General features: G+C 39.9%; 2 protein-coding genes across 6 annotated transcripts in view; both read left to right on the top strand.

Moving 5' to 3' along the window:
• The window catches only part of aplp2 (amyloid beta (A4) precursor-like protein 2), a 53741-nt gene extending 41000 nt beyond the window's left edge, over positions 1–12741 (top strand). For 2 of the 4 annotated variants that reach the window (XM_035679844.1, XM_035679841.1), the window contains 7 exons: positions 879–1007; positions 3768–3867; positions 4679–4852; positions 7418–7500; positions 8584–8661; positions 10113–10268; positions 10547–12741. In XM_035679844.1, coding sequence (XP_035535737.1) covers positions 879–1007; positions 3768–3867; positions 4679–4852; positions 7418–7500; positions 8584–8661; positions 10113–10268; positions 10547–10648 — 822 coding nt within the window. In that variant the 3' untranslated portion in view covers positions 10649–12741. Of the gene's footprint in view, positions 1–878; positions 1008–3767; positions 3868–4678; positions 4853–5555; positions 5592–7417; positions 7501–8583; positions 8662–10112; positions 10269–10546 lie in introns of all 4 variants that reach the window. The other 2 variants (XM_035679845.1, XM_035679842.1) reach the window with 2 other exon arrangements.
• Positions 12742–13979: 1238 nt separating this feature from the next.
• On the top strand, positions 13980–26626 carry st14a (ST14 transmembrane serine protease matriptase a). Of its 2 annotated transcripts, none has more exons than XM_035679383.1 (19): positions 13980–14371; positions 16946–17105; positions 18002–18132; positions 18237–18307; positions 18789–18955; positions 19115–19150; positions 19808–20042; positions 21122–21264; positions 21380–21483; positions 21597–21709; positions 21795–21931; positions 22011–22115; positions 22226–22333; positions 22444–22560; positions 22706–22831; positions 23013–23196; positions 24504–24775; positions 25196–25332; positions 25673–26626. In XM_035679383.1, exons 1-19 carry the CDS (start codon positions 14330–14332, stop codon positions 25829–25831), a joined length of 2547 nt encoding a protein of 848 aa, XP_035535276.1. In that variant the 5' UTR covers positions 13980–14329; the 3' UTR covers positions 25832–26626. The 2 variants fall into 2 exon arrangements, with proteins under 2 accessions (XP_035535276.1, XP_035535278.1); XM_035679385.1 differs by having other exon boundaries at positions 22709–22831.
• Positions 26627–27043: the final 417 nt, after the last annotated feature.

Genomic DNA, 27043 nt, shown 5'->3' on the forward strand with positions numbered 1-27043 from the left:
GTTCACAGTTTCAATACAGTAAATAATATATATGTACATTGGTGATACAACTGTACTGTAGGTGATATTAATATGAACATGTATGTTGAGACAATAGTGATTTGTTTACCAGGAGAATATCTTTTCAGGCATTTTTTCACTGGATTAATCAAAGAAATCTGTTTATTTTATAATTTAACCGTTAATATATTTAATTTCCAGAGTCAATACTGCTAACTGTTATTTAACAACATCACTACATGTGACATTTAAACAATGATGGAGTGTACGTAAAGTACTGAATACTTCTACTCCACTACATTTCATAGGGAAATATTGTACTTTTTATTCAACTACTTTATTTGGCTAACTTTAGTTACTAGTTACTTTACATATTTAGATTATTATACAAAATATTATCAACAAATAAAATATGTTCTATTGATATACATAGCAGAATATAAAGTGATTAAAATTAGCCCCACCTTTACCAGCATTAAAGTGATACATACTTTAATCTATCAATGATTATAATCCAATAATGCTATTATTATAACAATATAATATATATTATATAATACTTTTGGTATTATGAGTATATTTAAATGCTAATACTTTTGTTCATGAATCTGATTAAATCTGAAAAAATGAAAAGGGCTGAGTACAATAGGCACCACTTTTAAAATAATTTGATTGATATCTATAAAATTAGAAGAGAAGTACAATTGATTGATGGTCTCCAGAGAAGAAATTGCTGTCATGTTCCTTATATCCACACAAGACAGGGATATTGCACCATACTGATCCAATTATATTACACAGAGATGGTAATGAGGCAGTGTTTTACCACCACAACTCTCTCAACCACCCCTCTTCTTCACACTCCCTGTCTCCCTCAGCCCCACCGCATCCTGCAAGCCCTGAGAAGGTACGTCCGCGCCGAGAACAAGGACCGCCAGCACACCATCCGCCACTACCAGCACGTCCTGGCTGTGGATCCTGAGAAGGCCGCTCAGATGAAGTCACAGGTCAGTTTCTTTAATCCTGATGATCACTGGATTTGACAACAATATGCCTGAGGTCCAAAGTGATATCTTTATTTTACTTTTTTGGTCCAATCAAGAGTCAAAAACTTCAAAATATTTAATTTACAATGATGTAAAACAGAAAAAAACATCAAATCTGAGAAGCTGGAACCAGCATATATATACATATACTCCATATATAACTGAATATCAACTGTGTATTTCATCAGGTCTGTATAGTTTCATTTGGTTAATTGGTACCTGCCAACGCTTTCAGGTTTTGCATCCTTCCTGATCTGGTTTCGGCAATGAAGACATACTGTATTAAAGGCTGTGTCAGTAAATCTGAAACCTCATGCCGAGCCACTCCAAGATCTCACACTCCTCTTATTCCTGCTCAGACAGGGGAGAGATAATGATGTCTCAGCCTGCTCCTATCTGGCCTGTTTCTAAGTGTGTAGGAGGTAGAAAGAGTGTGTGTTTCTCTGAGTTGAAGCCCAGGAGGAGTGAGTAGGCTTGTTTGACGGAGGGAGGGCGGGTGTTTCATTCACTTAAGCCTCAGCCGAAGATTAACATTGCGCAGGTCTTGTGTAATGCTGGACTCTGAGCCGCTGCACAGGGATTTGGCTGGAAGCTCCTCTGTACTCGCCTGTGTGTGTCAGTGCCCTTCGACACCATTTATAGTTATCCTCCACCATTACAGATAACACAGCGAATGGATGAAACAACATAGTGAGGAAGGGGAGGGGGGAAAGGACCAGAGGGTTACTATTTAGATGAATTGTGATATCTGGGAGGCGGCGAGCCTCTGTGCTCAGTCATGGGAAGCCGATCTGTATTGTTGTTCTCTCACAGTGTTTATTTGTCAAGGCTAGTTCCTGTGTGTTTCTTCACTCAGCCAAATTCTGTCCGAGTCCATGTCTGTATTTTCGTTTTTTGCAACTCCCCTTGTTTGTGGATTTGATATGTGACTTAGAAGTGCATTATAAAAGAATCCTTTGTAAACAGAAGGCTTGCTGGGCTTTATATAACTGTGTTATGTGACTTTCTGGGATCAAGATTATTTCTGTTTCTATAAAAGCCTCACCTGTCAGACTCAGGAGAGGTTGCTTGATGCATTGAAATCTGTACTCCGACACTGGGACATGTAATCTTCATAATGAGGATTGTTTGTCAAACATCGACAGGAAGGTGCCACAGGGGCTGCAGCGTGCAGTTAATGGGTAAGGTGCATTATTGCCATCTGTTGCTTGCTCTGGTGCACTGCAGCCATGTGTTGGAAGATTAAAACAGTCAATCATCAGAGTGGGAAATAAACACCAGTTACCTGCCAAGAGCTGGTCAGGTTTGTCAGTGGCTGGTAGCTTTTTATATTCTGCCAACCACTTTGGCAGCGGAGATGTGGAAATATCTCTCCTCTCTTAACATCATATTGCTGGTAGAAACAGTGAAAGTGACTAGAGAATTTTTTGGAAAAGTTTTTGCATCTGTTCAATCACAAGAGTTTGTTTTCCTTACCCAAACTGTGATATAGTGGTGATCATTGGGGCTGACAGGCAGTAGATCCTGTCAAGTTAGTTCAGAGCTTCAAAACTGATTTGAATAATACGTGCAGCAACTTGTTTTATGTCTGCAAGTTGGCTGGCTGTGAGCGAGTCTGAGTTCATCTTAAGAAAATATGTTCTCTACCAGAAAGCGCATTTCCGCCATTTCTGTGACAGTTCTGTTCATGTTTGTGAACATGAACGAATGTCTTTCCCCACAGAACATTTATGAGAGAACAGCTCGTTGGCAGTCCTGAAATTTCTTCTGTTTAGCCATTTATTACATTTTATGACATTTTATAGTCTCTTTCTTGGTTGTACCAATTAATCAAAAGAAAAAAAACACACACACAAAAAAGACAAATTTGTAGTTGTTTCCATTTTGTACATGTGGCATCGTGGCAATGGCTCATGTTGCTTTCTGAGCTAAAGCAAACTCTTCATCTTTATCTCATGTATTCTTCATTTTCTTGCCTTTGTCTTCATCTTTTTGTTTGGTTTGTATGTTCTCTTCCTGCTGACACCTGTTTCTGAAGAGGAATCTTAATCTTCTTATATGAATTATCTCCCCGCACCACTTTGTTTTTCCCGCTGTACATAGCTCTTCTGTGCAAAATCTCTAAACAGGAAAGCCAAACTAGTAATCTATGATGCTTTTAGGTGTCAAAACTTTAGTGACAATAAACTCAAGAGATTTTCGGGGAGGATTTTCTGGGATAAGTGTGTATTTTCTGGTTCATTAATGTTAGCTTTTAAATAAATACTGTTGGGATGAACATTTTATACTAATAGTTGGCAAATCACTCTGTAATTAGTTGTCACTGGATTAGTGTTGAAACGATTATTGAATTAATGGATTTGTCATATGCCATAAAATGATTCTACAACCATTTTAATGAATGATTTATTATTTCAAGTATTTATTTATTTTAAATCCCAGCTCTCCAATATGAGTGTTTTCAGCTTTTCACTATCTTATATCATTATAAACATAATTCCATTGTGTTCTGCAGTGTTTTATAGACTAAACAATTAATCCATTAATAAATCATATCAATACCTGCCGTCCTGGATGTCATTGGTAACATTGTGCATCAAAATAGAGGACAAAAAACAATATTTTGTCCTCTGTTTTGAATTATCCAAGATCTAAGCAATTAAACCCATCGTTTCACTTCTGCTTACATGACGCCCTGTTTGTCTGTTTTTCCAACACCAGGTGATGACCCACCTGCGTGTGATTGATGAGAGGATGAACCAGAGTCTGTCTCTGCTCTACAAAGTACCTTACGTGGCCGACGAGATTCAGGATGAAATTGGTGAGTCGTGTTCTGTCGAAGAGCCCCTGGGCAGCTTGGAGGAGGGACGGCGGGCTGTAATAAGAATGAAGTGAAATGAAAACAGTGATGGAATTCTTACATGTGGCAGACAGATAAAGCCAATGCATCACATTTCCTCTGGCCCTCTGTGAATTTGTTTTCTTATATCTGGTGCAAACAGACAAAAACAGAGAGCTTTCTCTTTGTGCGAAGGGAAACACAAATATAGGAAGAGACCAGTAGACAGGCTTTAGCGTTGTCTGTAAACCAATTATCAGAGACAGAGAAAATTGTCTTCTTTTTCTCAATATGAATTTGTGGAAGGGAATTCAATACAGCTTCTACTTTCTGTTTTAAAGGTCTCAGCTCTTGTTTTAACAGTTAGATCTAAAGCTGGAAACTGTATTTAGGATGTATTCATCTCCAGTGGTACAATTTAAGACCGGCAATGTCCAGCACATTTTATTATTTTCTTTTGTTTCCTTTGGTTCATTGAAGGATTCATAGCATGGTGTTGCAGCACAGATTAAAGTGGAGCGGGTGCAGTGACAGAACTGGGTCACAGCTTTCACCATGCAGCATCCTGTTGGGAGATGTGCAGATTTACACGGAAAATAGCTTTCAGAAAAATACTAATTGGTAGTTAGCAGAAATGGGAACAGACCCCTCTCTTGCAGCAGCTCTATTTGAAAAAGAATGTTAACAGTAATTGGTGAAACTCTCATTTTGCACACTGCTGCCACGTCCCAGGTTGACAGGTGTTAGCACGTGCCAGGTCGTCTAATAGTTTGTCATTTGTACCTTTCTGCAGACGAGCTACTCCAGGAGCAGAAAGCTGACATGGACCAGTTCCTGTCATCTATCTCTGAATCACAGCCAGATGTCACCGTCTCGTCAGAGGAGAGTGTGGAAGTCCCCGTGTCTGAGGGCAAACCCTACCGGCCCTTCCAGGTCACATCCTTGGGGTCCCATTCAGAGCCAGAGGGTGAGCAGCTACAGACCTTAGACGCAGTCACATGCAGCATCATGAACAACACTGTGGCTGTGTGGAGAACAATAGGCCATACACATGAGTCTTTCTGAAGGACATTGGTGACGAAGCACGCCAGAACTGTTGCACAGTGAGGGAGAATAGGTTTACGATGTGTTTTATGCCGATGCAAATGTGCTGTGGAGCCATGGGTTTGGACTTATCGGTGCCTGCACAGTTCCCTGTGGCCAAGCCTTCAACACAGCACTACTGAAGTTCAGATAAATGCGCAAAGCCTCAGGCTTTGGTACTGAGCCGGAGCCAAAAGCTTAGGGGGGAAAATGAGCAGTTATGGTTTTGTTCTTTGTCACATTTGTGCCAAACAAAAGATTGAATCCTCAATGAGAGAAAAAAGTGATGGATGGAACACTTCCAGCAAGATGGAAGGCAAATTACAAGTAAATCCCCAAGGAACATTTAATATACATGCCAACACCCCCCGAGGGCTTAGACAGAGCTAGCCAGTTTTGAAATGGCTCCCTTTTTTGAGTTTGGTCATGTCTCGAATTTATTTTCGGACTCTTTCCTGCTGGTCTCTTTTCCTAATCAATTAACACAGCTTGATAATCCTGCCTTTTCTCTTCTCACCTAAGTTTTCTCTCTTCTCTCCTTCCCCCTTTCTGTTTTTTCTTTTTTGTTGCTCATTTCTAATGCCAAGGCGATCTATCAGACTCCCCACGTGCCTTCAAGAAAGGTTGGTGCCTCTGTTGCGTCTTGTTTTTCTGCCCCCCCCCCTCCTCATCTCCCAAGCCATTCCCATCTTCTATTTTGTTCCACTGTTCTCCTTTCCCTTGGTGCAATATGGGATGCTATCTCTCCCACCATTTCTATTTCATCAGAAGCCATCTGGTGGTTAATTTTTAACTTTTTTTGATGACTCACATGGGCTGCGTGGTGGGATTTATGTTGCTCTTATGCTTTTCATCATGCTAGGATTATCACCTCATGCTGAATAGCAAAGTGGCTTTTAAGTCTTTTTCTAGTAGAGATAGGTCGCAGCCAGCTCCCCTCTCTCAGGGAGACTCTTCAGTCATGTGTTTGCTGTCATCCTGTCCTCAGTATGTCAGTTTGTCAAAGCACCTTGCTTAATTATTCCCCCACCCACACACTCATTCCCCTCTTCCTGATAGGAGCTGTGTGATTTAGTGGCCCTGTCTGAGGCTCAGTGTTTCCGCTGCTGACCCACAGCCCAGTCTAAATTGGCCCAATTTGTCCTCCAAGACATGAAACAGGGACATGGTTACATCACCTGATCTGGGCTGAACCTTGTGAGCTTACTCAGTGAACACAGAGACACCTTCCACTAATTGTTGAATCTAAATTATATATTGATTATATGAAAATAGATGCGCAACCTCCCCCGCTTTTTCCGCAGAACTTTGTCCCTCTGTATTTACTGTTGATTTTGTGTTTTCTACTTGTGCTGCAACTAAGGATTATTTTCATTAAGTATTAATCTGTCCATTATTTTCTCCATTTATTTATACAACTTGAAATTATGTGGGAATAGTGAAAAATACAATGTTCTCCATTATGTGAAACCCAGCTTTTATGTGACTACAAGCTGGGGGAGTACAGTAATCGATTTATTGGACAAATTGTTTTAACACATTTTCAAATCCTCATAGATAAGTGGTCACATTGCTCCCATAAAGGTCACTCCCATTGTGCTGTGTGTTATTGTTGCTGAAAGCAACACTGTGTGCACCCTGCAGTACCATCTGATAACCTGCCAGAGTTTCAGACGTCACTTCTGCTGAGTGAAGCTTCTAAACGCACATTATTGTTCCACGCTTCATCCAAAGGCAGTGGTACTAATCTTGAGCATTTGGCATTGGCTGACCAGCAGTAGCAGCAGACAATAAGCCGACACCAGACTCATCGCTGCTGTACATTGTTCAGGACCCTGCCATCACTGCCTCGCTCGCTCTCTGTCCTCTCAGTTCTTGATTTATTCATGGCCTATCTGGTGTGTGCATATTAATAGATCCTATGCCTATTTGAAAACCATCAGTCTAACATGCATATTTGACACTCTGGCCCAGTTTTCAGCTTAGCCACTTACTAAGACTTTTAAAAAAAAATTATCATCTTTAAAATCTCAAGGGACTGTGAAGGATTTCTGGATTTGTACAGTAATACGGAGCTTTGACCGTGAAGTGAGAGATACGAAATGTCAGGATGACTCATAACTGTTCAGAGGGGTTTCTCTTTAGAGAGTCGATGCATGTAACTGTATGTTTACAGAGAAATCACAGCTACTATATGCAAAAATCCACTTTGAGAAGGCCTTTGTAGAAAATAAGGTCGATGTCATGTTGGCTTCACAGTGCTCACACTGTGCTGAATGGAAGAAAGGGCTTTGTTGTCACCAGTGCACTAAGGAGACTGAGGCGACAGTTGTGAGGAAAAGAGCTGGATAGCTATGTGCAGCTGTCCACCATCAATACCACCATCGCTGTTTGTCTGTTTGTTTGTGCTGCTCTGCTGTTATTGACTGTGCTCCTTCACCTCCTGCAGGCTCCGCTATGTCTGGTTTAGACGGTCTGATAGGTGCCGAGGAGAGAATCATCAACAGCAAACCCAAGATCAGCGACAACGTGGTAAGAACTTTGTTATCATTCTGTTTAACCTTTCTAACTTGCTCAACACATGAACTGAGAGCAGCATTGTTAAAGCAAAAACACAGGAAACTGTGTAAAGATACCAAATTGTATTCCATATTAAACATCCTAAATCAGACAACTGTCTTGACAGTGCCATTTTATTGTCACAACCTCGGGCCGAGGAAATAGTGCTGATGATTGAAATTGATGAGTACATGCCGTACTAAGCGCTTTCACATAGCTCTCTTAAGTTCAGCTTTTAATGAGTCAGATTATTCCAGTAACTATGTTGTCATAGTTACAACTATCTCACACTGGGCTATTTGCGTGTCTCTCTTTGGCCTGTGCCAACCGACCCTCATTCAGATCAACTCCACACTTTGTTCGGCAGTCATCGCATGCTACTTTTCTTTGCCAAACACACCATTCCTCTTCATGGATTTTCAAACGATGCTTGGCTGCTGAATGTGTGCCGTGTTCCGCATGCTAAACCAACACCGACTGCACAACTGCGTATTTGTTTGTGTGTGAATATGAGTCATGCAAGTTTTTGTGTGCATGCATGTTTCTTTTTGGAAATGTCTCCTCAGTCTCCTAGGACAGAGCAATCAGAGGTTGAAAACAACAAACGGTGGTGACACCTAAAATGTCAATCGTGATTATGTCATCGTGAGAAACAGACTCTGGACTGCTCTGTCTCTACAAAACAGCAGATTTTGTTTCTGCCTCCTGAACACGCCCACTTCCACTCACAAGCGCTTCTTCTTTAGATTAGAGCTCTCAGTAATGAGTGGCTGACAGTCTGTTTAGAAAGACATGTTAACTGTGTGCCTAGAAGAGAGTCTGTTGTTGATGCTTGCAAACCCCCTCCCTCTCTCCTTCCAGTTTGTACAAGACAGCTCCAAGTGTATCATCACCCAAACACAGATAATCCTTACAGTTTACTTCGCTGCACATTCACACCCTCTTGCTCTCCGCCTGCCTATCTCTCTCTTTCTCTCGCTATCTATCTCACACACATACGATCTCACACACACATTGTGGTGAGTGTAACCTGGGCTCCCCTGTCTGTGTCGACAGGTGATTGATGAGTCTCTGGATGTTAAAGAAGTGGTTTACAGTGCAGAGAGAGTCAGCGTTATGCATGATGATGAGCTGGTGAGTATAGCGGCGCCCTCCACAGGGCTCTCTGGGGAACTGTAGTTATCCGTAGTGGGGAGAAGATGAAAGAAGGAGGGAGTGTGGGAGTGTGCAAAGATACCAGTTCTGCAGCTGATAACTGCCAAAATAAAATAAAACACAGCTTTGGAACAGACCCCAAATCCCCTCTCTTTGTTTTATTTGTATTTTTTTTACAGTTTTCTGTTCAGGCAAATATGTTTTGGTTATTTATGCATGGGTGCATGTTTGTTATGTGAATGTATCTGAATGTACACATTGAAAATCTCAGTTCATATGATGAATGTGAATCCACACAAACTGGGTGTGCTCAGTTTATGTGTGAAAAATCAGCAGTAAAAAAACAAAATCCCCAGTGGCTGTCTACATATGATTAGTTTGTGTCATATGTGCCAGATTACATTGTGAAGACAAGTGTAGGTGACTGTGGTTGCGTGTGTATACGAAATTGGCCAAGATATTACACAGTCTTCCACAAAGACACATTTCATGCATGTATACACACTATTCACAAGTCAATCGTGTCCTACCTCTGCAAAAAAGGGATGTTGTCCTGTGGTTTTATAAAATAACATGAGAATAAAGGCGTAATTCTCCTCTAGTTTTTTCAAAGCTCATTCGAGGAAGATTGATCTCCTTATTTCTCCTTGTAAATAAATTACTGGCTTATATTTTAAAGGGAAACTGGTGTATATATCAACCTGGGCGCTAATCTTGTATCTTTCCATTATGACTATTGATCGTGATAACAATTTACTCACCGCTTCCACTGGAGATATTTGATTTGGGAACACAGATTCCAGCAAGAACAATATCGATCAGGGCCAGGAGACAGAGCCTGCTACGGCTTTCAGAAAAAATTCAAATTACCAGAAATCACTGCAAACTGTTCTGTTTGAATCTGACTGAAAGTAAACACAGATAGTTGTGCTTTAGAAATCCCTGTAGCTGTGGAAGTGAACAGTGCAGCATAGCAGCTCCACTTCCAGGTCAACTTGACAGCTGCTGTATTTATGTGTGGATGCTGGTTGCAGACTTGCTCTTAGTTTAACTTGTGTGTACATGTTGGAGATCTGGCAGCAAACACAAGAAGACAGTTTGTGTCTGCAAGTTTCCAGATTGCAAAAGTTGAGTGTTAAATGTAGTTATTAATGTTATCATGATTATTGCTCATAATGGAAATTCATAACATAACAAGACCCAGATTAACAAATGGTCCACATACATTTTTTATCATATGACAGCATGATAACAATCATATGACAGCATGATAACAATCATTTAAAAGATTACCTGATTAAGGTAACTAGTATATGTGTTCAGCGTCTTCATTATAACAGCAAAGACAACTTTATTGTGTCTCTGTACACATATTGTCTCCTCACTGTTCTCTCTTTTCTTGTCTTCCTCTCACCCGTTCTACCTGTTAGGAGTCCTACCGCCCTCTGGGAGAGGACTTCAGCTTCGGGAGCAGTGCACTGATTGGCTTGCTGGTGATCGCGGTGGCCATAGCAACTGTGATTGTGATCAGTCTGGTGCTTTTGAGGAAGAGGCAATACGGCACCATCAGTCACGGCATCGTGGAGGTAAGCCACCTGTTATTTGGAGCACAGCGTGGGGATTTGGGCAGAGACTGTAAACTGCACACACCAGTGCTCTCAGTGAGCTGCCATCCATCTTATTATGAAGTGTCAGATTTAGATTAAATTATCAGGTCTTATGTAAATGGAGCATGGGTAAATGCAAAGCAAATTAAATTATTCTCCCTGCAGCATTTGAATACAACAGACGCAGCATGTTGTGCCTCTGGAGCACAGGTGCCCTTGTTGAGGTTAGCTATTAGTGTCATGTGTCTGTCTCGCAGGTTGACCCCATGCTGACACCAGAGGAACGCCACCTCAGCAAGATGCAGAACCACGGCTACGAAAACCCCACCTACAAATACCTGGAGCAGATGCAGATCTAACCAGAGCCTACAGGGGGCACTATGAGTCTGAGGACAGCAACCGAGGGGGAACATACTACTGACCAATAACATATGCTATTGTTAAAAGAAATCATTTGCATACATCCAAACTCCATTTACTGGTTTGTTCAAAACAATCCTTAAGTAATGCTACTACTTCTACTACTGCTACTATTGTACTATAGAGCTCTTTTTGATCATGTTTCTTTTGAAAAGGTGATGTATCTGCCATTTTGCATTATGGAAAATGTGATTCTGCAGATTTCTCTGTAATTATCAATACAGCTATCTCAGATCAAGATGTATAACATTTCTTCAGACATTTTCTTTATTTTTGAAAGTGAAAGGCAAATCAAGCAAAATTTCAATGTTTTTGAGTAGCCATCATCAAACCGGCATACCAGACACTACGCTTTAGTTTTCCATCATGCAAGTGTCATCCATGCAGTTTCTGATGGTTTTCTCCAAAAGAATAGGTGTTTTATTTTGTTCTTTTTTCCTCTCAATAGATTGCTTGTATATGAAGGTTCTTTGTACCAATTAAAATGTATAGTGAAACAACAAATGAGAAAAAAATGAAATCATGAATTATTTACTTTCCGTTCTTTGTTATGATAACAGACAAAATATACATATACAGTTTAAATATATATAAGAGTAGATGTTTTTATTCCACCTTCTTTTTTTTTCCTCCCAGAAAAGAGGTTATAAGTCGGTTTAGGGTTCTCAGCTTGGCGGTCATGAGTTGTGTTTGCAGGCACACTGTTAGAAAGAGACAGGGAAGGTGAACGTGTGCACAGACCCCCAGCTCGAACACATCACACAAAACCTACTCTGAACCCTTATGAAGTGAATGTGATAAATATCCCCTCCTACACACACAAACACAACCTTTTTATCAATAGGGAAACAGTACATTGATAGATTAATTAATAGCTATTGACATGTGTTACATAGTTGAATGTATTGTGGAATCTTTTTTTCCATACTATGTACCTGACAGGTTCCTATGTGGCTTTGATTTTTTATGCACTATCACAGACATTGTGACAGTGGGCGACGACATGCCACAAACTGAAAAAAAAGTGTTGTTTTTTGGTTTGTTTTCTTGTTTTTATTTTTATTTTTTACACAAATTGTCCGAAGCAAAAAACCAAGAACCAGAAAAGCAACTTTGAAAACTAATTTTTGGGGATGATGTACACACACGTTATTGGAGCAACTGTTGGCTTTGCTGGTCATAAAGCGTAGAACAGTCTGATAGACCAAAACAGGGCCGGCCCAGAGGTACAAAGGAAGTGAGCAGCTGCTTATGGCCCATCTGCCACCAGAAGGCCCCCAGATGAAGCTAAAGTGTACAAAACTTGGTGGATTTGGGGGAGCTAAACTGTGATTAATTCTGGGATCCTTTACAAATGCCAAACAACGAAGACATTTTGATTTTCTAACCCTGAACATATTGAATTTGGGGATCGTAACAAATCATTTTGAAGGCTGATTGATTTCAGGGGAACTATACAAAATTGTGCAATCTGGAATTTGGGATTTGGGTACCCAGAAAGGCTTGGGCCGGCCCTGGATCAAAGCCAATTGAAGACAACCTGGAGCTGGAGGGCTGTGCAGGCAGACAGAGACACACAGAAAGACAAGGCTTGGAGAGCTAACGTGTATTTTTACAAGTAGAGAATGACACAAGTAAAGTGAATCCTAGAATCCTCTTTTCTCTCTCTCTCTCTCTCTTAGTATTGTCTTTGTATGCCTGTATAGTTGATGTTGCAATCATGGCTTTTTTCCGGAGGATTACCTGTGGTGTGCATTGTTCTTATATGAAATGATATGATATATATTTTTAAGTTTGTTTTCTTTGTTTTCTATTTTTTCTCTTCCTGTGACAGTATCTCTGTATGTGACTGTCTCACTATGCACCCAAACGGCTTAAATCTTGTAACTGCCTGCTTGATTGTGGGAGGGGACTGGGAACTAATATAATATGCATATTAGTGATTTAAAAATAAATTTGATTGACACCAATGGAAACAGATTTATGGTTACAGGGGGGATACACATCAATAAACTCACAACTTCCATATGGACGTGTTGTTTTTTTCATGGATGGATGGACGGATGATGGATGATAGATAGATAGATAGATAGATAGATAGATAGATAGATAGATGTTTAAGTAATTATTATATAAACCAGGCAGCTAGATAAAATGAGCATTAAATTCTAAACAAGGACCATTATTTTAGGGTGGCAACTAATGCTTATTTTCATTATTAATTAATCTGCCAATTAGCCTATCAATCAAGTTTTTGGTACATAAAATCTCAGAAAAGTTAAAGAAATGTTCACCAACGTATTTAAAAGCCTGCTTGGTTGTTTGAGGGGACTGGGGACTAATATAATATGCATATTAGTGATTTAAAAATAAATTGGTTGACAGCAGTGGGAACAGATTTATGGTTACACAACAATAAACTCACAACTTCCATATAGATGTGTTGTTTTTTAATGAATAGATAAGGTAGCAACTAATGCTTATTTTCATTATTAATTAATTCAAAGTTAAAGAAATGCCCACCAAGTTGAGCTGTTTTGTCCAAAACCCCAAAATATTTAGTTTATTATCATAAAAGACAAAGAAAACCAGGAGATTTTTGATATTTTTTCAATGATCAATTTTTCAATATCAATCGTTTGAGCTCTATAGAAGTGTGTGTTTGTTTTGATTTAAATAAAATGAATCTCTTAATGTAAATGTTGTTGAGGGATGGCCTACAGTTGAGCAGTACAGTCTCTGATAACTGTATCAATCCGCCTCTCTTCAGCGGATCAATACAGCCCCTGAAATGAAAATGAAAAAACTGATTCCTTTCATCCCCACATATTTGGGGGATGCCGTTTTCTCAAACAGAAACTTATGGCTCATGATGAAAGTGACTCAGCAGAGGTGACTCATCATCATCATCATCATCATCACCATCCATTACACAAACACTGCAGCGTGACGCCCAGATCAGATCACATGACTGATACTAAAAATAGGCTGTGTGAAACCCACATCAATAAAAACGTTTACACAATATATAAATAAATAAATAAATAAATAAATATTAATAACGTTGTATGTGTTTTAATTGAACTACAAATGATTGAAGTTGAGAAATATGCTAAAATATAGTCCTCCTAGAGTTAATGGAGGGTTTTATTTAATGAAGCAACCTACTTTTCGGTAGTGTTTTCCATAAAAGGACATAAAGAAAAACACCTGTGGCAGGTAAACAGGAAGTGGCTACAGGTGTATGCGGGGGGGGGAGACACGCCCGATGAAACCTGAAGTTCCCGGAAAAGGTTTTTTTTTCTGTTGTTCTGTTTGAGTCCCACAGATAGCCGACATATTCCTCTCAGATAAACACCTGAGAACATCTCGACTGGAGAGGAGCCTCGGCTTTTAAAACGTGTCCTCTGGTTCTGTTCGGTTGTTTGCGCTCTCAGGTTGAATCGTTGACTCATCTGTCGGAGAGCAGCAGGCCTGCAGGTTCACCTCGACACAGCGACCTGTAGGCTCAGACACACAACACAAAATAACTCAAGAGGAGAAGTTCGGGGATAGAAGAAGTAGTTCGGGTGTTTTTAAAGTTGTATTTTTTGCTGTCTAGTCCAGGCATTGACCTCTTCATGGACTACATGGATAGTGGACTGAGATACACCCCAAAGTCGGTAAGAAACCTGTTATTCTTTAGGACTTCAACGCAGCTTAGATGGATGCTCAGTTTTAAATGTTAAATAATGATTAAATGTATTTTTATTCATGGATTTTAGTTGTTACCTGAATGACACTAACGTTGATTCAAGCTCTTTCGTAACATTGGCGCATATTTGCGGGATTATTGGGGGCGGGAAGTGAACCAAACTGCTGCAGAGACTAATTTAAAGTGATTAGATAAGTGTGTTAGTTAGATATAAATGAACCCACCCACAGAAAACCTGTCAGACATTAGAAAGGTCACCTTTGTTTTTTCATTCCACACATACATGTATACAGCCATACACACTCATCAGTCTGTTGTTTTGATGAGGAAATTGAAGAAAACCTGCTTTCATTTCCTTGCCAAGCTTGTGTACTGATTAAAGGCTGTGTTAGCACTTTAATTTGGTGTTTTTCAAACAGTTTTAAACCTCACATTCCCATGAGAGCCCCTATGAGGCTGCACGACCCCCAGAATGACTTATTCTGATAAAAGAAAATCACATCTGGATAGTTTTGAATGTACACATTGTGATAGACAGTCATAGTATGTCAAATCATTGTCTCAGTTCAGTTAAGAATGAGAAAGAATCAGATATCATAAGAAGTACTTGGATCTGGTGTTCGTTGGCCCATGATGTAACTCAGATTTCCTAGTAAGCGGAACAGGTTTCTGAGCTTTTCTGATAACCACCAAGCCCACAAGCATCTTGACTCATTTTCTCTGGTACCTTATTTCCAAGAAGTTAGCAAAAATGAAAAAAAGATGTACTGAGACGTTTTCCCTCCTGCAGCATACAGTCGAGATAACACTCCAGAAGCTGTCAACCTTTAAACAGAATCAAAACTTTAGATAAGACCTTTTTTCAAGTAGGGATCTGAATGTGTATCTCTCTCTCGGACGCCTGCCGTGAAAACATTCAGGCACGTTCCAGAGCTTCATGGGCTCGGGTCCTCAGCCGACCGGGGTTGACGCCTGAATTCCTCCGGGTTCCTCTGCCCTGTTGTGACTTGTTTACTCGAGTCCTTCTCCTCTGCAGAACATCCATACGAGATGTCTTCACAGCATCACAGTAGGGTGTTAAACACAAGGCATTATGTGAAAATGCCCTTCAGTCTCAGAGGATTTGTCCTCCAGGGCCCAGCGGAGCATGGTCTAACACAGTGAGGCTGGGTTATATTTCAGTGAAACGATATGTATTTGGAATAAAAAGAAAACGGCTGTTAAAGATGGACAAAATGAGGTGCGTTTTGTGTGTATAGGAGTGTTTATTTAAAGATTTCCACCTAATTTCAGGCTTCTTTAAGAGTAAACATTTACATTTCTGCTACATTTGAAGAGTTATGAGTCCTGGTTGTTTTGAAAGACTTCTTCATAAGGAGCATGGGGTGCTGTGACATGTCTTCTCTGCTTCTTAATTTACAATCGATTTCCCCTTTTCGATTTGTAGCGTGTCACTTTTAAACAACACCTCAGGCTTGTGATATTTAGTTAATAAACATAAAAGAGCCCCCAAAACTGGAGGTAATATCCACAGACAAGACAAGCTTTTTAAAATGAGAATTTAATACGACACATGCAAAAATTACCATTCTGTCAAGGCACTACCTTTTCAATGCTTGAGTTGTTTTGCACGCCATTATAGGTGCAATGTAATTTGTTCTTGTCATGAGTGTCAGGTTGATAGAGGCGGGAAGAAAGTGTTGGTTCATAAAATAGCTGATGGTGTCACGGTTCTGCAGATAATCTTCTAGGGAGTAAAAAAAGACGGGCACAAAAGAGAGCCATAGGAATGATGTTTGGATTTTTTTTAAAACATCCCAAAGCTTTTAAGATGATCTGCTGTTGGCTAATTTTTGTTGTTGTCCTATACAACAGCACAGCGAGCACTCACAGAAACTTGTTGTGTTCCACGTCAGACCTGTGAGTGCCTCGCTCCCAGCAGGTTTGACAGGATTTTACAGGGTGAAACCTTTGTACTCCCTCCCCCCTCCTGTCTCTCCTCTAGAAGGTAACTACAGAGCCGTGACTCATGCATAAAGTTTCCTTCTAATTCATTAACAGTGCCAGACGCTGAAACTCTCCGTCCTGTCTATTTATGAGCAGATTTTAAATGAAAATGTTATTCCGATTTCTTGATATTAAAAAGTTAGTCCAAAGAAAAAGCATTGTGTCATGTTTAAGAATATAGTTGCACAGTTGGACCCTTATTTTGTTGGTCACCACAGGCTGGGACATTCCGAAAATACACAAGTACCTACCTGCTGTCGGCTGCTGTCACTTATCTCCAGTTTATTATCTACCCGGGCAGAGAAAAGACAGCCACCTCTATTCTGTCTTAAAGAACAAACACAGTCCACAGTGTCAGTAGGGGGACATCCTTAAAGGGAAAAGTTTTTATAGCTTTATGTCAACAAATGTTTTCACTCTCCTGTCCAATAGTTAGAAACATTATTTGGATGTGGTTGTTGTTGTTGCCTTTATATAGGCCTGTCGGATTGATGTATTGATCATTCACCCACACAACTGTCTGTCTGTCTTCCAGGACAAAGACTGGGACACTTCGGTCCAGTTCCTGCCAGCATCAGATAACAAAAAGCTTGAGAAGAAAAAGGGTCCAGGGAAGGTCGGGGCTGTGATCGGTGTGGTGATCTTTGCTGCTGTTGTTGCGCTTATGACCGGACTGCTCGTCTGGCATTTCCACTGTAAGAACTTTACTTAATATGAATTAGATTAATACCAACCCATGAGACAAATAATAGACTACAGCAAATCTCACAGAAAATATGTTATTAAATGCACATGGAAACTGTCTCTGATTGTCTCTGCAATCATGATAGCCTAATAAGAATATGACAGTTACATTATATACAAGTAACCTAATTAGTCCTGCTTGTAGTATGGTGATTCTTTTAAGTTAAAGTCCTTTTTTGTAAAATGTTGTACATTATTTTGTTCAAATGCATGTTATTTGTCTATACTAAACCTAAAGGTATTGTTTTAAACATGTGCATCAAAATACCCCAAAAGTATGGGATTTGCCAGATTCTATACATTTTTGAGTATTCTGTGAAGTAGATGATGAGAAAACTGTTTAAAAAGGCCTTTCTGCACATTTTTACTAATTTTTCTAAATAAAAATACTGCATCCACATTAAAACAGTTTGGAGATATCCTTTTAACAAACAGGACCAACTGACTTCTTAGGTGGAGGTAAAGATACAGATCAAAAGAAGCAGAAAGCATATGTTTGCTGTCCTCTTTAAGTTCCTTCTGATAAAATAACAAAAACACATGAGCACACAGGTTTTTGATAAATCATGTCGTGTTCGTAGGCAAGTTGGAGCTTGATGCTGCTTTTTTTTGTTTGATTATTTGCACATGCAAATGATTGAAACCCCGAAGGAGAGATTAAAGCTACATCCGTTGAAACAAGTGCACCTGAGGGACTAAAAAACATTTTGTGACACACTAAGAAAAGTGAACAAAGCAAAAAGTCAGATGAAAAGTACCAAACACCAAAAAGGAGAGAAAGTAAAACAACTCTTGTGCAGTAAGCGTGTAGCTGTGTGTATTCAGTGTCGTCTGTGTGATCCTGCAGTCCGTAAAGATGTGCGTGTCAAGAAGATGTACAGCGGCTCCATGCGGATCACCAACCAGGTGTTTGAAAACGCCTACGAGAACTCCAACAGCACCGAGTTCAAGGCGCTGGCAAAGAAGGTGACTTCACAGGTAAGACTGCTGCTCAAGCCTAAAAAATGAAATTTATTCTGTGTCAACAATTCTGGTCTTTGAAACAACATCCATTCATACCTGGCCGCTCCTCTATCTTTCAGCTTAAAGCCATCTATTCTAAAAGTCCACAGTTGGCCAAGTACTATGTTGGTTCTACAGTTCAGGCTTTCAGGTAAGGCAGTGAAATAATAATACATTAAGCTCCTTTATCATTACCTCTAGCAACGGGATCATGTTTCCATTCCTGTTTTTCAGTGCGTGTGCGGGTTTGCAGGATATTTAAACAACAGAATGAACTGAATTTTGTAGGGGAACTAGGCCGCGGATCCAGGATTCAGATGCATGCAGATCTAAAGGCGCTACCGTTTATAAAACACTGATTTATGAACATTTTCTGTTGGTTTTATAAGAAGATTTTTATGTCTAAAACTGGATGGGATTTACTGTTTATCCTCAGAGTTTCAGTTTAGTATGAATGGTATCAGTCTGTAACATAAACCAATTTGTTCAGAGCATAGAGCCACGCTACTGAAAAACAAGATCACCAAACAAAAAAGAATATAACAGCATGACCCTTTTTAGTATATTAATATATTTTATTTTTTACTTTCCTCCGCCTTTATACTATTTAATTCTTGTGTCATTGCTCCTAGTGAAGGCAGCGTTATCGCCTACTACCTGTCTGAGTTCAGAGTCCCCACGGGCCAAGAGGCAGCCGTCGACAGCGCCATGACTTCAATGGACAAGCTGGTGGACAAAGAGCGGCGCAGCTCGTACAAGGCTGGAAACGATCTGGTCTTTGAAGATGTGGTGTCTTCAGGTAGAGTCGTGTGTGATTCAGTCCATATCCATAATGCTGTTTTGCTTGTGATTTGTTTTAGAGCCAGTTGTCTAGTTCTGTGGGGACTTTATTGTTTTGCTGTCAATACCCACATCTGAGTTATTTGCCCGTTCTTTGTTTTTGTCTTTCATCTCACAGCACTTGATGCCCGCTTGTTTTCAACATCATTCAGCAGTAAGTACTCGGCTTGCATCTTTGATTTATTCTACTGGAGTTATTTTTGACAGCTCACATATATGTATATATCAGGGAAAACCATGTCTAACATAGTTCCTGGGGTTTATCATTGCTCTGACCAGATTATTATCTAGTGTCACTTGTTACAGTAGATCATTTATCTGACAAATAGTTGGCTGACAACAAATAGTTTTGTTTTCAGCTCATCCTTCTACCCTGCAAGAATGAAGTATTATGTCAAATTATATTCTTCAGAAAATGACATTCTGACTTATAAACATGTAGTCTTGTCATATTTGGGTGTGCATTTATTATCCCTAATGAGTTTTAATAAGAAATGCAAATCTTTAGGGTGTGTACAAGCAAGAAATGCCTGTAAAATATTGCTGCTCTTTATTTGGCAAAAGCGTAATTGTAATTTATTTGCCTTTTTAGTCCACTGTTTCATCATATCCAGAAAATGTAATGTAATTTTAGACAGTGGTCACAGCTGTTTGGTTTTATTCATTGTAAATATCAGCATAGTCATATCAGAATACGTTTGTAAACACATTGTTATTTCATTTGCAAAGATAAGTGGGCCTCTTTAGTCTTGTGATAGTGATTTACAAAGTTTAATGTGAACGCCACTAAAAGTGATTGTTTCTGTCTCAGGATTCTTAAAGTTTTCAGAACATGCAAAGCCCAATAATATCGGGCAAATCCAGTCCCCCGGCTTCCCTAACAGTCCGTATCCCCCCAACACCTTCATGGAGTGGCAGCTGAGAGCGGACCCCAACTACGTCATCAAGCTCGCCTTTGACACGATGAATCTGGAAGGGAACTGCAAGAATGACTTTGTCAAAATCTACGACTCCCTGGTGGCCATTGAGAGCCGCGTTATGGAAGAGTGAGTTTGGCATTTGCCTCGTCTAAACACACCTTCAAGCAGATGAATTACTCTCCTGCCTCCTGCACTCTCATTTTCATACAGTGGTATATTGTACATGCTTTTATATCCCCATGGAGAGGGCTTTATCATGTATGTAAGGCCCTCTGCTGGTCAGATGCTGTGCTTCTGAAGGGCTCTTACTGTACATAAAGGTGCAGCTTCCTAACATTGCCTTAGTTAAGCTTCATGCTAGAATAATAGCACTTGCAAAATTACAGTTTTATCCAAATCTGGGAGCAATTCAGCTGAAAAGTGAAAGTGTTTGACCTTTTTAAAACCGGAAAAACAAACAAACATGCAGCCAAGAAGCTATCAGGAAATTTCCAGGAAGAACTTTCATGTGTGCGCAATGAAATCATTAGCTGCATTCTTTCATGGTAGAGATAAATTGCCTCAGTGACAGCGTGTAAGTGACCCAGATTGACACCACGTGATACTTTTACTTGTCAGCGTAGTGGAAAAGGATGGTTTTTTTTTTAGCCTTTTAATATAATATAATTCAATAATAAAAAAAATAATAATAATTTAAAAAATAATACTACAAATTTCAAATACACAATTTCTAAAGAATGAATTGATCTTATGGGCAGTGTTTTTTAATGGCATTTGGAGCAGGCGAGAAGTATTGTGTTCAAAGTGCCGCAATATCTTTCAATTGCATATTAACATAGCATCACAAATAATCAAATATTAAGCTTAGCATTTATGAGTTATGCAGTGGTCTATTCATAGAAAAGTAAACAGGCTATGTTTTCTGCGTAAGGAAACTGTACTTTTTAGCGTTCATTGTTGTTTCCTTGGACACAGTGAATTCATAACAAGGCTGCTGGGAAAATTACATTATGTAACTTTTTTCAACTCCTTTTCGGTTCTATAATAATGCAAGTATAGGTAGCACCGCTTAGTTTACTTCCTCTCTGGGTAGAGACAGTGGAGCATTGTCCAACTTTCTCAGAGAGAGAGTGGAATGAGCATAAATGCTTTCCGAGGGCTGGTTTGACAATCTTAGAATAAATACATTTCTTGGTTTCTTACAGGATGTGTGGGTACTACTCACCCAGTGAACCACTGACCTTTCTGTCCTCTGGTAATGTCATGCTGGTGACAATGGCCACAAATGAAAAGAAGAACTTCCCAGGTTTTAGAGCACAAGTCTCACAAATCCAACGTGGAAATAAAGGTAGGAACTAATGCTTTGGTGAGTCCTAATTGAAGCTCTTTTGTTATGAGCTGCACCATAAATGTTTAGTATTTGTGCAAATGCTAACACATCATTTTGTTTTGTTTTTTAACAGCTACGACATGCGGTGGCCAGCTGAGGGCGGAAAAGGGCAGCTTCGCTTCCCCCAACTTCCCAAATTACTATCCTCCCCGGACTTCATGTCAGTGGTCGATCCAGGTGAGATGTCTGCACTGACACAGCTATTGTGATATGTTTCACACAGGTTTCAGTTCTCTTTTGCTCCTCACAAAGTCTCATTTAGTTTCTACTCATCTCTGTCAATCTTTAAGGTCCCTGATGGTAAGGCGGTGAAGTTGACGTTCAAAAAGTTCCTCTTGTCTGAGCCGGGGGAGGAAAAGCGTAAGGACTGTCGCAAAGACTACGTGGAGGTCAACGGAAAGAAGTGAGTCCCTGCTTGTATGTCTAAAAATCACGTAGGAATTCCGTAAGACGGCAGACATGTCACTGCTTGTGCGTCTCTTCCTCAGACTGTGTGGAGAAAAGCCTGATGGAACTGTGACGGAAACCAGCAACACCAACACAATGAGCGTGCTGTTCTTCTCTGATGGCTCCTATGTGGACCGAGGTTTCAGTGCAGAGTTCGAGGCCATCGACGTCACAGACCGTAAGCGATTCAGTTTCTTCCAGATGGTTATTTCTTGACACTAGGCCAGTGTATCTGACGTTAATCCTGTCATCCACAGCTTGTCCACAGCAGTTCCAGTGCAGAAACCAGCGCTGCATTAAGTTAGACCTCAAGTGTGACGGCTGGAATGACTGTGGAGACATGAGCGATGAACTGAACTGCAGTAAGTAATATTTACACAGATTATAGTCAGCCTGATTTGTACATCATTGTAATTACTCTCTATGCCATAAGCACACCAAACTAACTAAGTTTACCTGTGTTTTCCTCCAGAGTGCAATGAAAAGGATATCACTTGTAAAAATGGGTTGTGTAAGCCCATGTTCTGGAAATGCGATGGCGTCGATGACTGCGGAGACCGCACAGACGAGATGGACTGTGGTAAGACCTGTCGACATTAAGGTCCTTTATAGAGGATGTATTTATGCATGAGCATTCAAAAGGTTGTCGGTCAGATCTCTCATACATATCTGTTTCTCTTGTTGTCTAAGGTGGATGTTCATCCGGACAAATAACATGCAAGAACAACAAATGTGTTTCTGAGAAGAATCGCTGTGACGGCAGTGACGACTGCGGGGACGGATCAGATGAGCTCGACTGCGGGAGAAGTAAGTAAATAAGTAAATTAAAACATCTTAAACTGCATTGCAAATGTGAAATTAACATCTAAGTTTAAACTGTTGCACATAATTGATGATGGTGATATGAGATTTTTGTTTCATAGTTTGAATTTGATTGTTCTCCCTCTCCCAGCAGCATCTGGTGTAAGCTGCACTGACCTCACATACAAATGCAAAAACAATAAATGCATCAATAAAGTGAACCCAGAATGTGACGGAACACCTGACTGCGAGGATGGATCCGACGAGGAGAGCTGCGGTACGTGACGCACAAAACCTCAGCAGCTGTATGTGCTTTGTCTTCGATTAGAAACTAGTTATTATTGCCACCTGCATTGTTACCATACGTGACAAAACAGGTGTGACCTTCCACCCACTTCAGGCATCACAACAAGCTGCAACACGCCGGCCCCGTGATTGATTGATTGTTTTCTTTGTAGACTGCGGGAGGAATATGTTCAAGACGTCGCGTATTGTGGGCGGTCAGGATGCAGAGCAAGGGGAGTTTCCCTGGCAGGTCAGCCTCCACGTCAAGACTTTTGGTCACGTGTGCGGAGCCACCATCATCAGTCCACGCTGGCTGGTCACCGCTGCCCACTGTGTGCAAGATGACGGCAAGATAAAGTAACGTGTTTCTTTATGCTTCATGTTCTCACTGGCACCTAGAAATCTTCTTTTTTCTGCATGATGTGACAAATCGGTGTTCATACTAACAGCTTCCTCAGGGTGAAATCTGGAGTCAAATGTATTTGCAGCTCACTCACTTTTACATCATTCAGTCTTCATATTGCACATATTGCACATATTTAGCAGATGCACTTATACAAAATGAATTGAAATGAGTGCAACAGTAGAATGACTGAATTAATGAAAGTCCACTAACCATGTATTATTCTACTGGCCACATTATTTTTGAGCCGTCTTTAGACAAATAAAAGTTGTCTCCAAATTCTGCAACAGTGCTTGAGTTACTTAAATTATGTTATATTCATTATTATATATACAGTTAAATATAGTGTTCACACAAACACAACAATAACTATTATAACTACTAGAGTTATACTCCCTAGTTTTGTCTTGAAAAAAAAACAACATAAATATGTTTAAAGGCCTCAATTCATTCTGAAAGTCAGCTGTGAGTTCAGTTGTTTGACTTTGTTCTGTAAACAGTTTGTCACATGCAAACTGAAACCTTAGACCTCCTGTGTTTTTACTAATGACAGCTCAGGTGTGTGCATAAATAATTTAACACACATGAAACCCTTCCAGGCCCTCAGTGCATGTTTTAGAGCTCCTACCACACTAAGCAAATATACAGCTGTCATAAATAATACCTTGATATTATGTTCTTTATACAGCCGATATCCTACTGTAGCTTCATGTTTGTGTGTATTTAGGATTTAGTGGCATCTAGTGGTGTAGTTGCAGATGACTTTTTAGACACTTTCTAGAGTCAGTGTTTGGTTTGTCCGTTCTGGGCTACTGTAGAAACATGGCCGTTCAACATGGAAAGCAACTTGCTGCATCTGTAGAAGCCTGATTTTAGGATAACAAAACCATAACAGTCCCTACATTCAGGTGATTATACACTCGTGAAAACATAGTTGTGCATGTTATATTCCATTTCTGCCAATAGATTCTCCTAAATGTTACTCACTGGACCTTTAACAGTGGGATGTTCCAGTAGAACAATAAATATTGCCTTTTAAATTGCCTTCAGTTTGCCTTCAGTTTACTTTGGATACAGTCTGAGTCATTATACTCTGCCACACTCACTGCCACTTAACTGCAACAGTAAATGACCCCTGAACCAAAGCCTAACTCAGTTTTCTCCTACATATTTTCTAAGGTGATGCTTATGCCACATGATGTGGCTGTTGATGGTTATCCAAGATTGAGAATGAACTTTGTGCTCTGTTTTGTGTTCTCAGATTCTCCCAGCCTGGCACTTGGGAAGCTTACCTCGGCCTTCACACCCAGGGTGGTATTGCAAGTGTCGTAGCGAAGAGGAACCTGAAGCAGATCATACCCCACCCTAATTACAACGCATACACCTTTGACAATGACATCGCCCTGATGGAGCTGGACTCTCCTGTCACATACTCTGACTACATCAGGCCCATCTGCTTGCCATCTCCCCAACATGATTTTCCAACTGGCAGCACTGTGTGGATCACCGGGTGGGGCGCCACAAGAGAAGGAGGTGAGTCCCTGCAAACAATAAACCTTGTGTTTTCTCATTTTGATAAATACTGAGGCCCCAACTTTAACTGAAGCTGTAAAAAATATCCAGGGAGGAGAAGGATCTCAATCAGTTTCAGTTCCTTGTTTGTGAGTTCTCGATGTGAGTAATAGAAGTGGTAGTAGATGATTTTACCAGAGATGCAATTGCATCCCCTGGAGGTCAGATGGAATCATTCAAATTTTAACTCCTAAATAAAGAAAAAACATAAAATGATCTCTAAATAAATATATTTAGGCTTTGCTTTGTGTATTTAATTATCACATTTATTGTAAATTCAAATGTATATGTACAGTATGTTTTACAAGTAATGATATGGTGGATTTTGTGGTTGTTTGTACTGTGTTTTCATAATTTGATAAAATGTGTGTGTGTGTTTAGGATCTGCTGCAAAGGTGCTCCAAAAGGCCCAGGTCCGAATCATCAACTATGAGGTGTGTAACGGCTTGATGAATGGGCAGCTCACGTCTCGGATGTTGTGCGCTGGAGTGCTGAGTGGAGGAATCGATGCTTGTCAGGTAAAATAAAAAACAGTCCCTTGAACCCTGATTTCTCTGTTTCTGTTTCTCTCTGAATAACAGACAATGTTTTACAAAACAGGGGATATAGATGTTTTATCAACAGACAAATGTAACTGTTTGTTGTTTGTTCATAACATGACCACTGAGAAACATTTTTAATTGTAAAAATTGTGATATTAAGGAGAGAGGGGAAGCAGGAAAAGGTGAAAGAGGCAGAGAGAGAAGATAATTGGAAAATAGAAATTGTGTTCCACACGGCCCCAGTGTCGTACGTCTATGCTAACATGTACCTGTGTGTGTGTGTGTCCTTGTGTATTTGTGTATTTGTCTCTGTTAGGGCGACTCTGGCGGCCCTCTGTCCAGTCCAGCCGACAGTCGTACGTTCCTGGCAGGAGTGGTCAGTTGGGGTGATGGCTGTGCCCGTAGGAATAAACCTGGCATCTACACAACAGTCACCAAGTTCCGTGGCTGGATCAAAGAAAAGACGGGAGTGTAGACCACTGCAGAACGGTCCAACACGGATCAGGACATGAATGCAGACTGAAGTACCACAGAACTGATTTTTGCTTCGGTCAAACGCCACTATGACCTTCCAGCTGATGTAGTGGCCTTGACTCCGTGGTAGTGTTTGCTTGAAGAGCAACTGCAGCACATTTTATGTCCACTGTGATTTTTATGAGGGTGGGTTTGATGACATGTTTTTAAATGTAAATAAATGTTTTATTTTTGTGTGTGTGTGTGTGTGTGTGTGTATTTTATTTTTTTTGCTGTTGTTGTTGGCATGTTTTTAATGGAGAATAATGTTATGTGCCTCACAAGAAATAGATTTTAGGCATGATTGTTACACACACATATGAAATGTGCGTCCTTGTACTCTGTTGTCCTGTGTTTTATTGGTAGCCAGCATAAGAATTTCCTTGTTGTCTCTGTTCTAAATTTTATAAATTTAAAAACAAAATGACAGCAAGCTCGTTCCATCATACCTCCTATGGCTTGGTATCTTACGCATTTTATTATTAGTTTTTAATCCATCAGAAATCCCTGAAAAGTTACTGATGTTCACTTTTGAAAGCATTAGCATTCCCATCATGGATGTGAACTGCATTTCTATAACAGAGTAAATTGGTAGGGTTTTGTTTTAGTTTAATCTTCCATGTTTAATGGGCTAATATGACCTCTCTTCCATTCAGCACAATATTTGTACAGTCTAGTTTAATTTGTCTCAAATCTGTGTAAATGTGTATTTTATAGCAGATGTTTTTAAATAAAATATTTCTGATATATCCTCCAATTCTTTGTATTGTGTTTTCATGCACTGAGTTGCTTTTCTTTTGTGGATGACTGCTTTGTGTTGTGTTTATTTCCTCTGTAATATTTCTGCACTTCAGTGAGACACTGTGAAGAGACTGGATGGAGACTGACAGTGTCTGTGATGGACATTACATATGCATGAATACGAAGAGTACTCTATTACCAAAAAAATAAAATCTATTTGATCATACAACTTGCAAAAATATAAATATAAATATAGAAATCATAAACCATCTTTAAAAGATTTTGAATACATCAGACCAAAGCTATTCAAACCTTAACTGATTTATGATTTCTGTCCCCTGACATTATCTGATAAAGTATATGACTGTCTGTGTTTACCTTCGGTTTGTTAATTAGCTAAAATAAATAAATACAAATAAAGAAATGTCATTTC

This window comes from Morone saxatilis, unplaced genomic scaffold (genome assembly GCF_004916995.1).
Source record: "Morone saxatilis isolate NCDOM2014 unplaced genomic scaffold, NCSU_SB_2.0 Contig8, whole genome shotgun sequence".
Classification (NCBI taxonomy): domain Eukaryota; kingdom Metazoa; phylum Chordata; class Actinopteri; family Moronidae; genus Morone; species Morone saxatilis.

Coding starts and splice junctions, on each gene's coding strand:
- st14a (XM_035679383.1), top strand. CDS start 14,330: ATGGACTACATGGATAGTGGACTGAGATACACCCCAAAGTCG. Junction 22,334..22,443: donor CACAGACGAGATGGACTGTG/GTAAGACCTGTC, acceptor TTGTTGTCTAAG/GTGGATGTTCATCCGGACAA. Junction 22,832..23,012: donor ATCCGACGAGGAGAGCTGCG/GTACGTGACGCA, acceptor TTTTCTTTGTAG/ACTGCGGGAGGAATATGTTC.